At 37.6% G+C, this 13,183-nt stretch overlaps 1 protein-coding gene across 2 annotated transcripts in view; it reads right to left on the reverse strand.

Moving 5' to 3' along the window:
• MICAL3 (microtubule associated monooxygenase, calponin and LIM domain containing 3) overlaps positions 1-13,183 on the reverse strand; it is a 164,971-nt gene that overhangs the window by 94,987 nt on the left and 56,801 nt on the right. Inside the window, exons 3-12 of one of the 2 annotated variants that reach the window (XM_075159557.1) lie at positions 9,962-10,169; positions 8,336-8,452; positions 7,540-7,641; positions 6,823-6,978; positions 6,157-6,257; positions 5,216-5,473; positions 4,509-4,624; positions 3,130-3,256; positions 2,520-2,613; positions 1,213-1,360 (exon numbers count right to left, since the gene is read on the reverse strand). In XM_075159557.1, the coding sequence (XP_075015658.1) occupies positions 1,213-1,360; positions 2,520-2,613; positions 3,130-3,256; positions 4,509-4,624; positions 5,216-5,473; positions 6,157-6,257; positions 6,823-6,978; positions 7,540-7,641; positions 8,336-8,452; positions 9,962-10,169 (1,427 nt within the window). Of the gene's footprint in view, positions 1-1,212; positions 1,361-2,519; positions 2,614-3,129; positions 3,257-4,508; positions 4,625-5,215; positions 5,474-6,156; positions 6,258-6,822; positions 6,979-7,539; positions 7,642-8,305; positions 8,453-9,961; positions 10,170-13,183 lie in introns of those variants that run through there. The other variant, XM_075159550.1, reaches the window with a different exon arrangement.

Below are 13,183 nucleotides of genomic sequence, written 5' to 3' on the forward strand. Positions count from 1 at the left end.
CATCTCGGGGGTTTTTTTCCCTCCAAAATCTCTCAAATTTATTTGCCAGCAACCTTTTCGTATTGCAGAGTTGATGCTACTTAATTATGGTGAACTTTGGCTCAAACACACTCTTTTTTCATTTTTTTCTCCTCCTCCAAACCCAGATTTTTCTTCTTAGAAACTTTATTATCTTCTGAAATATATCTTCTCTTTCTCCTTTGCTGGAAGACTGTATTGTTTTCTCCTATGTAAAATCTTTTGTGGGCTTAGAACTAAATTAAGTCTTCGCTTTTGTTCCCTTTTTTATTAGCTGATCCATATTTTAGTTCTGAAGGGTTTTTCCAAAATTTGTAGAACTATATAAAAACTATATAAAAAGCTATAGCTTGTAGAGAGTTATGTAAACCATTTTAAAAGTTATTTGAACTCTCCACAAGCTATATAGCTATTAAACAGAGTAGCTCAGGTTAACACAAGTACACCAATAGAGAAGTAATTCAGTGCACATGGAAGGGAATGACCAAGTAATTTTTCAGCATGCTTTACATTGGATTATGTTCTTAAATACAGCTCTAGCATTTATTTTTTCTAATGTCCCTTTGGGAAGTTGAAGTTACTTCAGGTTTCAATTGAAGTACCAGAGTCTTTGCTCCTGTTTCTTCTTCCAGCCAGTGTTTTCCCATTCTAGAATCTGGGCACTGTTTTACCCAATATATCATGTAAGAGGACGCCTCTCTCATTCATCCAATCAGCATGTTAGTTCACAAACAGTAGCAACATCTCTATTTAGACTGTGGGTCACTACTTCTAAAAAGAGCAGCCTAAAAGTCTTTAAAAAGAGTTATTGTTAAACAGGAGATTTATAAAGGGCTGTGTAGAGACTTGTTCACGAGAAATTTAACTGAAGCTATGAACTATTCCTGACTAACTTCAGAGAAAAGAGCTGTCAGTCAACAATGCTTTCCAGTCAGTACCAATTTGAAGCTTAATTCTGTCAAATAACCCAGAAGAGAAAATGACAACACATTTATCTTCATATTCATTGAGCTATTATGACCTTCCACTCTGCTGGTGAATCACCATACGTTAGCTTCTATCAAGTTTAATTGAACTCATTTCAGCCCATTTCTCCATAAGTCACAAATGCATTGCCTCAGTCTCCATACTATTAGTTCCAACTATCACTAATGTTCTGCTCTTCCCAGTTATTCAAAACAGGCAGTTACTCACATTAAATCTGGACGGTATCTGTGGATAATGGCACACAAAGCTAGGCCACTTTTCCATGACATCGTGAGATCTGTTACATTTACACCAGCATATCCATCAGTCTGCCTCTGGCACCAACTGAGCAATTTACTAGAGCGAGCTACAGACTCTGTAAGAAATCATATTTTTAAGTAGAAATGTACATAATCTCTTTCATGAATCCTAAAACCAACGTAAAAACCATGAATCAACAAATAAAACCTTCATGTAAACAAGCTCCTTCTACAATGAGCAATGTAGGACAGAATCCTAATTTTTTTAAAAAAAGACTGTCTTATCTATTTTAGATCCAAGAAAGGATTTTTAATTTGCTAAAAAGTAATTATCTAAGTTACAACTTGCCAGGCTTTTCACCCTAACCCTTGTAAAAGAGCCTCAGGAATTATAAAACAGTCACAAAGGCTTGTTTTAAATATGATCAAAAGGATATACAGTAGCACAAATGCTCTCTAAAGCCGAGGTATACTATTTCTAATGGAAGAACTACAAATGTACTTCTGCAACTTTTTCTTTTCTCTTGAAAGCTTTCTTTTAAAAGCACTGACCTGTTCTGACCTTGCCTTACTGCAAGATCTAACAAGATTACAGCCTAAAGGGACGTGGTTGCAGGCCAAAGAACAAATCAAAAGACTACGTAGCTATTCAGCAGTGAAAGGGAGGCTTAGCAGCAAAGGACCATTCTGACAGTCCCCAAACACTATCTGGACATCCAAAGGCAAGGTGTGCAAAAGGGAAAGTTCAACATACCCCTCAGGGTACAGGACAAGTAGACAGATACTGAAATGCTCATCACAAGGCATCTAACTTTCAGAATAATGCAAGCAAAGTGAGGTTTCATTTAGTTAAGCTAAGAGATAAGATTAAGTAAAAGGAAAGTATGGACATGAAAGACTGCACAAGAAATACCTTCTGTTATGTTTGTAAGAATTCTGAGTTTACTGTTAGAGTGAATTCAGGCTAGGCTTCTGCATTCTAAGTAAGGACATTGTTATAGGAAAAAGGAGATGAAAAAAACGCTTGCATAAGCAAATATGGTTAGAAATATAACAGCATTATAAAGCAAGGGAAATTAGGCAAACAAAAACATATTTACATGTTAATTGAAACTTGAAAAATTGGAAAATCAGACCATTGACGAAACAATTGCTAGATACTTTTTCTAAACCAAAAGAGGCTGGTTAACTATTACTTTAGAGCCTTGCTGCTCTATGTCCTGCACTGATCCAGCTCCAGAATACTGAAAGGAATGGAGCAGTAGCCAGGCCTACCATTCCGAGTCAGTTTTGGTGTCCTGGAGTTCACAAAGTTCTCTATTTCCAGGTGAATGTCTTTCAAGTCTCCTGTATTATACAAGTGGCGTACCTAAAATGACACACAAAAATTAAAAATTACCAATATGCCATGCACCCAAGATCCATACAGAAAGAGCACGACAAGAAAGAGCCATCTCAAGTCACAAAAAGGAAGACAAGTATACTTATGTAGCAGAAATCTCTAGTCCAAGAACCCCAGAACAACAAAGAACAGCTAGTCGGTGCTGAACAGTCCAGCTGACTGCTGCTGCTCTGTGGATACCAAATTGCAATGACTGACTGCTATATTAGATTATTACAAAGAAAACGCACGCGCATGCACACACACATGTATAAATTTCATGATTCATTACAGCAAGTTTAAAACTGTCAAAATCAAAAATTCCTAAACAGGAATTTGTTTTAAGTACAGAGGTCTATTCTTGACTGATATAGCTGCTTTTCACTGCTTCCATGCTATACTGCCACATCAGGTCACTACCTGTTCCCAAAACATTAGCATAGCTTCACCTAAGAAAAGACAATGCAGATTGCAAGCATTCAGAAGCACCATTTGTCCAGTTACCTGCTGTGGCCGCAAGAAGTTGACGTTGATATTCGGGTATCGGGTGGCAGGATCAATGCTGTAATGGCTGAAGTTTTTACTCACATTCTCAGGGGTGGTCTGAGGCAGTAGCCTATAAATGCTTTCCCTTGGGGAAAATAAAATTTAAAAGAAGTTTTGGGTTTTGTTTTGGTTTGTTTGTTTGTTTTAGGTTTTGTGGGTTGTTTCTTTTTTTTTAAAAGATGCATCACTACTAATACTGCTAAGTCAATCCTAAGAGATAAACATTCAGATCAGGTATCTAACCACTTCAGACATGCAATAGCTAAGTTTCAGTGTAAGTGTATTAAAATCTGCAATTTAATACAACTCCAGAAATCAAAAGGAGGGAAGAAAACAATACATTAAGTATAACTGAAAGGGTTCCTCAGTACGAGAAAGACACTGAGACACTGCAGCGACTCAGGAAGAGGGCCACCAAGAGGACTAGAGCACTTGCCCTGTGAGGACAGACCAAGGGAACTGGGTTTGTCCAGCATGAATAAGAGAAGGTTCAGGGAAGATCTTACTGCTGTCTACAAATGTCTAAGGGAAAAGTGATGGAAGTCTGGCTCCAACTGCAACATTATCATCTTCACCATTTTTTTAAATTCAAACAAATGGTACTTTAATTATCCATTGTGCCATTTATACAATTTTTAAAATGACACTACGGTTCCTAATGGTCAGAAGCTGCAGTTGCTTAAGTTTAGAATAGGTTCTATTAGACCTTGCTTTTACTTACTCCATCTTCTAATTACCCAAGTTCTGATCTTTAAGATATCACCTTGAGTCACCAAAACAACACTCAACCAAAGATGATAAAAACATCAAGAACGCAATACTCCAAAGAAACACAGGATGTTGTTTGGCTTATATGAAACAAAGTGATCAATTTAGGAGAATGTGAAATAAAAGCAGGTCTTAGCTTCCTTAAAAGAAGATCATAAGAGATATTTACAACATAATAGGGGATGGCAAGAATTTTTGTCTCTGCTACTTAAAGGCACCTACATCTTCATCTGCTTTGCTATTGCAAGGCTGGTGACAGTAAGTCAGGCTCACTTTCTTCATGTAATATCAGTAGGCACCAAAAAAAGACTCTTCATCTAATCTGCTTTTAAAACTAGGACCAAGAACAGCTGCAACATTTCTTATTCTTCTATAAATATACTTCAGATTATCAGCTCCTTAGGAAATTTTTTCTTCAATTGAATTATACCCACAAGCATCCTCTAAAAACAGTGAGAAGTTGTATTTCCCCTTTCTGTCTGTATACTTGTACTAGAAGAAACTGGAATGAATGATGAGACATTGGAGGATTAGATTAGAACTGAAAGTGTATTCATTTTCTCTATTACCTCTCTGCAAGAACTTCCAAAGGACTAGCACCGAGTGACCAACTTCGTACCATCCAAGCAGAGTCCATTGCAGCCAAAAATCCCCTGGCTATTCCAGTTCCCATTGGCCAAAATGGCTAATATTACAGTTTACAGAAAAAGCAGAGAAAGAAAAAGCATGAGTTAGGGAAAATTTTAAACAAATATCAAGAATATATTCAGATGGTAATCTGCTGGGACATTATAGCTCAGTAATTAGCTTAAAGCTCCACTCCCACTGGGCTAGAGGAAGCCAGATGTATGGTGAATTGCCCATGAGCTCCCCCAAAGGCAATCTTCCTCTATATCCATCAACAATTCATAGCTTAGAGTGCCTTAACAGCTTCTCTTCAAGATTGTACTTTTTAACTAACTACAAAATGCTGATTATTAACAGGCCTACAGTAGGTTCTGCAGAGAGCCTAATTGTCCGAATAAGAAGCAGATGCAACAGACATAACTTCAGAAAAAAACCTCTGCACACATTTTCTTAAGCAAGGTCATTGCCATCCTAAATATTCTGTTTTCCCAACACTCCCACCCTTCCTTCAAACTTCCCACTTTATTATATAATAAACAGTAGCTTTCCTTATAGTAACTATCTTATAGGCAGTGCAGATTTCGGTGATGGGTGCAATGGCTTGTGTTTATGCTTCACTGTTTACACATGATAAGTTTAGAACACAAACCTCTAAGAGACTGTCCCCAACCAGTGCCACAAGCAACTGGTGGCCATTCTGCTCTCGCACCAGGGCTGCGTTCTCCGATGCATACATGCACGTGAAGTCAAACATGGCCACATCTGGCTGACCATAGTGATTGATGGCAAAGTCCAGTGATGGCAGCTGCTGATTAGTGGAGAAGTCAGCCGCTTCTCTGGCATAATTTAGCAGAGCCTCCTGGTCCACATTCTCCCGTGAGAGTAGTAACTCTGTGTCAGCGTAATCCTGCCAAAAAGAGAAAATTGAAAGTGAAATAGCCAAATCCACGAGTTTATTTTTAAGACTGGTATATACAACAGTTGGCATTAAAACTCCTACAAATCCACTGATACACGTTTGCCCTCTAATTTCTTTCATTCCTATCTGTATTTATGCTTCCAAGAGAAAATTTGTAAATCTTTTATTGCAAACAGTGATCAGTCCTAGCATTTCTGACTGTGAAAGGGCTAAGAAACTTCTGAGCATTCCCCTTCACACACTTCAGACAAAATGCACAAGACCTCAATCCTTATTTATTCATATGTGGCAAAACTACTTTTAAATCAGCTTCTGTCGGAATTGGGTATATTTCCAATACTTTCTTCACTCCCTGCTGTTTCATTCCCATAAACTGAGGGAAGCTCAACTAACCTATCAAAGGTTCTTTAAGCATATTTTATCTTAACATGAAAGACACCCCCAAATCTACAACGGAATACAAATTTGGAGAGGATCGATCTTGTAACACACTTCTGATGAAACACAATACTTCAGAAGGGCATTAACTACATATATCTGTGGTCTAAAATACACCTGCATAAAAACATAACATGGTGAAAGAAGAGAGTGTTTCCCTTCTTTCAGCATACTGAAGCCAAATTGTACCAAAATCTTAGTTTATAGAGAGTACAGGAAAAGTTAATACGCACATGCCGTATCACTCCTTTTTCCAGCAGGCTCTGTTTTTTGGCAGTCATGACAAAGTAGTGTGTATCATCTTTGTAGTAGACAATGTTCTCCAAGTCAATACCTTGTGACAGAACAAAAGACATGGTAGTGAAGGAACAGGTTACATGTTACATGTAACACAAGAACTCTATGGGAGGAAAGTAAATTGAAACTACATGGTTAGAAAGCCTTAGAGAGAGAATGCCAAGCAGCTTTCTCCCATGCTTTTGATGACTTCAAAATATGAATCTTCAAAAAAACCACAAACAGCACATTTCACCTGCATATAGCTACCTCTTTTAAAAAACATATTTATCATCACTCTAAGGTTTGCATTCAAATGTGGAGTGCAGGAAACTGAACTTAGGCTTCAGACTTTTCGTATTTAGGATTTCCTGAAAACCTTCTGGGAAATAAGTTCTCCACTTCTGAACAAAAATGACACACATCTGAGTGACACACATCTGCTTTGTACAGCTGTATAGAACAGTTGTAAAAATGGGGAAGTCAGATTTCAAAGAGATGCAGCAATGACTGATTACTTGCACAAGATGTTCATTTATTGATTAAACATGATACCTAAGTAACAAAGTTGTAATAACAAAGACAAATAGTTTTCACTGGAAACCTGGCAATGGCTGGCAAACCTGTGGCTTCTCGTAGATCCTGGAAGAACTTCTGGTTGAATATGAAGGCCACACCACTGATCTCTTCTACTTTGGCTTCAGCTGTGGTGTTGCGATTGATGAAGTTTGCTGTGATAGCAATTGCTAGTTTACCACGGAACTCTTTTCGGCGAAACCCTACAGGAAGGATAAAGTAGTAACACTGAAAAATAGAGCATATATTCAGAGAAGGCTCAGCATGCCATACACAGGTGCCCTCACAAAATAAGAAGAGAATGGTTCTGATGAATTACAAACTCCTCCACAGAGAAAGCAACAATTGCTTCATCAGAAAAATAAAAGCTCATGTTTAGGGAAAAAGCTCCCCTCTCTTTCTTACCTCTTTTCCAAAAATTGCAACTTGCATCAAAAATATTAAGATAGAATTCTCTATTACACAAAATAATATTCAGCGCTTCACTTCCTACTCCCAAAAGTAAGAGCTACAACACTACTCAACTAAGGAAAAAACATAGGAAAAATTATCCATGTCAAAACACTTAATTGCTAGTGGATAGAAAGAGGAAAAAGACGACCCATGTGTCTTTGATACAAATGGATTTTTACATGGACTTTTAATCTCCCCTTTCACTCGTCAAATGTCTTTCCAGATTTTGATTGGGATGTTAAAGGCCATTTTTGTTCTAACTAATTTAAGAATAAGTTCTATTTGAACGTGAATTACGGACACACCATTACCTTCTAAGGTGTTCCTCCTGCCATCCCCTCCAATGATTACTTCAAACTCATACTCAGATACTGGATGGGTTTTTGGGTGGACCAATGCACGCCAGCCTATTCCTGTTGATAAACTCCAAGTTAATGACAATATAAACAGTGCTCATAATAGAACAAATATATAAAACCACTTCTCACTATCCATAATCGCTCCCTCACATGGTCAGTAAAGATACACTGCAGGACAGCTATATTGTTGACAGGGCTATTGCTGATTTGCAAAGCCACTCTGTGTGAATCAGAGGCAGAGACAGGTCCGATAAAATGACTATTACCTTTAAGGATCACTACAACCTTTATAGCTTCTCTACTATCTATTCAATTAATAGGATGCCAGAAAACAAGTCAGCCACCATCTCCCATGGCGACCAGAGAACAGGTTTCACAAAGATACAAAAAGCATAACACAGATCATTCACTGATATAAATATCTTCAATGAATGCAAGGAAAGGAGTTGTTTTAAAAAGGTATCTTCTAAGTGTAATAGGTTTAAATATTTTAGGAGCAATTACAATCTACTGTGTCATGGTCTACTTCTGCGTAGTACTTCAAGTGATTTTGTTTTATATAGTAACTAATTTGGATTTGTCACTAGAAAGAATAAATCCTACTGAAAATTCAAGTAAAGGTGTATTAATAATTACTCTCATTAATGGAGCCTGAGGAAAGAACTTAATAAGCAGGGTGAAGGAACAGGAGTCTGTGTATCCTACCATAACTTCCCCTTTCTCTACTACCCATTTCAATGCTACTTGCTTTCATTCTCCTGATCCTCCGGTGGGTAAACAAGCCCCTGAAATTCCACATTCACATGGATCTCTATTCCCAAGATCAAGGCAACCTTCAAAAGGATAAGCTGGAGCTGACGGATACCTGCAAAAAAGCAGATGATAAAGAAATAAAAGAAAAAGAAAAGAGCACAATTGCCCACACATGTCTGTTTGACATTACTGATAAATTGATTTAAAGGTCAGCTGCTACTTTCTTTTTCCCCACTGTGTTCCCAGCACTTCATCCAGGCAGCGCTGGTGTGTAATACCACGGCATGCCAAGAAACTTCTTTATAGCTGAAACCCCAGCCCTTTTCAAAGAATAAAAAGTAAATAATTCAGTCCCCAAATCAGCAACAAGAGAAAGAACCACAACGTGCACTGCAGGAGAGGGAAGGAAGAGAGCACAAGCAGGACTGTACTTTTGTCACAGATGGCAACTAGCCATTTGATCAGCCTAGCTGTAATACTGAACTGCACCTTCACCTTAACACCTTCGGGTTAGTGAGGGCATAGTAAGTGCCTCACCACCCCTTTCCTCTTCAGTTAATGTAGGTAGCGGATATGAAAATGACAGTCTGCAAACTCTAATAATTTGAAGAAAGACAACTTACCGTCATGTTTCACATACTGAAATGAAAAAATGCTATACCTAAACACTAAATTTCAGCTGTGCTGATACACAAAAGAAGACAACACGCATAAAGTACTGGGAGAATAAAAATGACAAGAAATTGGAAGGAAAAAAGCGATCTGCAAGACTGACGTTCCAAAGATCTTCCAGTTTTACCATTCATTGCCAAAAAAAAAAAAAAAAAAAAGGCAGTTTTTGCTTTGGACAAGAATCCAAATCTCATCTACTATGTTTGTGCCACTTTATACTTCCCATTTATGCCCAGTGGAGAACACAGACTGGTGGGCAAAATCTGGCTGTACTGTGTTCAGTAAATTTTTGAAAAAAAGAAAACCTGAAAAATATTAACTCCTATCCACCAAAGCATTCAGCTTTCAAAGGAGGCCGATTTCTCAGACTTTGAGAATCATCAAAATTATTCTCAATTTTAATATGTCAACCTCTGTTTAATCAAAACTTATTCACAGGCTGACAGTGTTCTTGAAAATATCTTCATCACTCTTCCAAAAAATTAACAAAGCCAAAATTGTTCCTCCTTTTTCCAGATCAACATTCACAAGAATGTTCAAAAGCATTCAGTAATTTTTCTTTTCTACAAGTCGCTTACAATGCTCAAGAGAAACAGAATAATGTGGTAGCTGCAGGAATGTTAATAGCAAAAATATGAAAATTATCCATCAAAAAAAAAAAAAGGTTTGAACCTTAAATGTACTTTTCAGTTTAGGAAAAAGATATGCCTTGGAAAGTAACAGCTGTAAAAGATGATAGATGTATATTGCATCTCATGGCACAATGTATTTCTTTCACATCTAGGTCTAGCCCTAAATGCACTAAGCAAAGGTAATGCTGAATTGTACCGTAAGGACTTGAGAGCAGTGACTGGTGTAGGCTGAATTTTAATGACTTATCCCCATGCCCTCACCCACCTTTCCCCAACGAAGAACAAGTGCTGCTGTGTCTAGCAGCGGCTGTACTTACTGATATGGTCTATGGATCCTGCACAGAATTTGCCGTAGAACTTTTTGGCGCCAAGACCCCTCAAGTCATGTATGGTGAATGGCCACAAATGCAGCACATTATTGCGGGAAAAGGCATCCCTCTTTTCTATGACGACCACCTTGGCTCCTAGGAATGATAGGTCGATGGCTGTACGAAGGCCACAGGGTCCAGCCCCAATTATCAGACACTGCAAAACAACCAGCACAGAGTAACTTCACAGTCCTAGGAGGAAAAAGATGTTTTTACCACAGCTTCCAAGCATCTCAGGCTCTTAGGAGTAAGTGCTCTTTGTCTGCAACACAAGCTGAAATTTCAGATCAGTCTTTCTATTGTTACCTGCCATGCTCTGCCACTGATACGTTAAAGCAGTTACTACAACCTGAAAACAAAAGCATATCATAGAACAGAACAGAAAACTTTGAAGAAGCAGGCAAGTCACCTGCCTCTTTTAAACTCTTGTTTTAAGAAGAGATGCCAAGGCGTACTCTCCAAGCTATGTAATCAGCTGGAGAACACAGCAGTATTTCTGAAGGCTTCTCCCCCTCATTCCATCTTTTTTTCTTTAAAAAGAAAGTGATGTAGTGTTTTCCTCTCATCTTCCAAAGCCTGAGCTGGCCTTTCTTGAGAAAATCTTCAGTAACACCAAAAATTTCTCATCATCACTGAGTTGCATCATCACTTAGCAATGGCTAAGGCAGATAAATACAAGAGATACTAGTGTTTTTATAAACATCATGTAGAGTTGCACAGATGGTAGTCAAGTCAGAGCACTCTAACTTATGCCTATGCTGGTGCTTCTACTATTGCAGCAAAGGAAACTTCAGGAAAGTAAATATAATGTAAATATGAACTTTGTGTGACTAGATAACTTTTATCAAAATACGTTTTCTCCAAACTAACCTTTGTCATATCAAAGGTCTTTCATCTTCTCATATCGTTTTCCATTCTACTCACGAACACTATCAGAGGCTAAAAAACAACTTTAGAATGCAAAATGCTTGCATATCTAGTGTTGGAAGTACTTTCAGAGAAACAAATGATACAGCAAGATCATTTCTTTTAAGATTAAAAAACCAAGATGGTCAGTTGACACTTCTTACCCACAGAAACTGAGGTCCACAAAGAAAGCTGGCATGGTTATGTGCATTCACCGGAATATAGTACACAGTCCATTTTGTCATATCATTTTTGTACTTTGATTTCTATTGAGTATAAACCAAACCCACAGTATAAAGACCTTGCTACAGTGGTGACTGCTGCTTTCTTGTGAGTATTTTCTAGATCCTTACATATCCTTATGGCTGGACAACAAAGCCCTTTGAGAAATTCTTAAGTATGCTAAAACTTAACCAGAAGCCAGCCTTCTGATAAACAGCCTATCCCAAAGCAAAGCTCTTTGTTCTTTGGTCATCCCCATATGCCAATTTTTACAGGTCGCCACATTTTCACCAGTTATTCACTGGGGCATAAATTCTGTGAATGATGTGAAACTGCAAATACAAAGCCTGAATGATGAATAGAACAGTACAAGCTACAGCGGTGACGACATAACAACTGACATGCAAATTCAAAGTAAGACTACTGTATAAGATAAAAAGTCACATAAATCTGAGGGCAGAGCGCCAAGTCTAGAGGAAAGGGAAGGGAAGAATAACAGCACTGCTTCTTTAGTAGCTTCAGGAACTTGAAGGCATATGGGAGAAAAGGCAAGCCCAACCACTGAGCTATTAAATTCCATAATAGACTTGTATATTTAACAGGTGTCCAACTTGTCATTTGTTAAAAGGGATAATCAATTAGGATCTAATATATTCTTCCAATTTAATATTGTTTTCTTTGTGGGTAAGTATAACTCTCAAACACCACTTAGTCTTTCTTTTTTAAAACTTGTAAGAAAATTAGTTGAGCGTATCATATTAATTCAGGTAATAATTTTGCTCATCTGACAACTACAATCTTCAAAAAGATTCAATAAGCAACAAGACCACATTGAGTTGGGTGACTTATTCTTTGATAACTTTCCCCATTTAAAGTAGTTAAGATGGAGTACACAATAGCAAAGGAATTGTACTAAAATCAGACTATTCAAACTCAGGTCTATGTAATCAAATTATAAATTAATTGCCTGTAATTTTGTCATAGAAATGTAGAAACATATTTTTCTCTACAACCTTCCCACCTGCCCCCAAACAAGGATGTGGTTAACAATATCTAGGTTATGTTTAAGACTCTAGATGTTCTGGATGTAAAATATATGATACTCAATGAAGTAATTCATGGCCAAAGTTGCCTTTTTTTTTTTTAACCATCAAAAAAATATTAAATTATGTTGTTATTAAACACAGCAAGTTTTAAGCACAACAAAAAACAGAAGAAAATATTCTGTTCCCTTTTCCACCTCTAACACTTCCTCCAGTTTCAGATCTCTCTTAGAAACCTACCTTCTGATACTCTCACAGGCAGCAGTAACTACAGGAGATGTCAAGTACAACCAAGTAAATAAAGGCAGCTACTGCTGTTCCTTGTTCCCTTTCCCCTCAGTGACTCCAAGCAACTGCTGCAATTCCGTGCACTAAAGCTGTCTCACCCCTCAGAAACACTTCTTGCTCAAGATCTTTCAGACAGATTATATTAAGTTTTCAGTAACAACACCATGGTAATAGAACATTAAATGCAAACTGAAATCCTGTATTCTCTCCTGTACAAGCAATGAAGAGAGAGCACGATTTGTGCTATTTAGATCTGAACAACCCATCACGTCCAAGTTTTGCTTTCATGAACGCTGATAATCTGAATTCTGGTTAACCTGGATGCTGGCCATGTGACGCACTAACTGCCTAACTGCTGCCCAACTCCAGTCACAGCACTTCACCCCTGACCAATTTTTAACTTGGGCAAGTAAGAGGATGAGAACTTCAAAACTGGTATATGTTCAAGTGTACAGAAGCTGAACTTGCTAAAGAAATGACTGACTTCTGATAACATGGCTAAAATCCTGATCTTCATTTTAAATTCTATCATCTCTACATGCACACTTAAATTTCTGTATTTTAAATCAGTGGTTCGCAAACTACATTAAACATTAGGAATATAAAACTAAGTGAAATAGGAAACATCAGATCAGATATGATTCACTTCTCAAAAGGCCTCTACTTTGAATAGTTATGATTATCTCTTAGGAATTACATACAAACATTTAAT

Source organism: Calonectris borealis, chromosome 1, assembly GCF_964195595.1.
Source record: "Calonectris borealis chromosome 1, bCalBor7.hap1.2, whole genome shotgun sequence".
Lineage (NCBI taxonomy): Eukaryota > Metazoa > Chordata > Aves > Procellariiformes > Procellariidae > Calonectris > Calonectris borealis.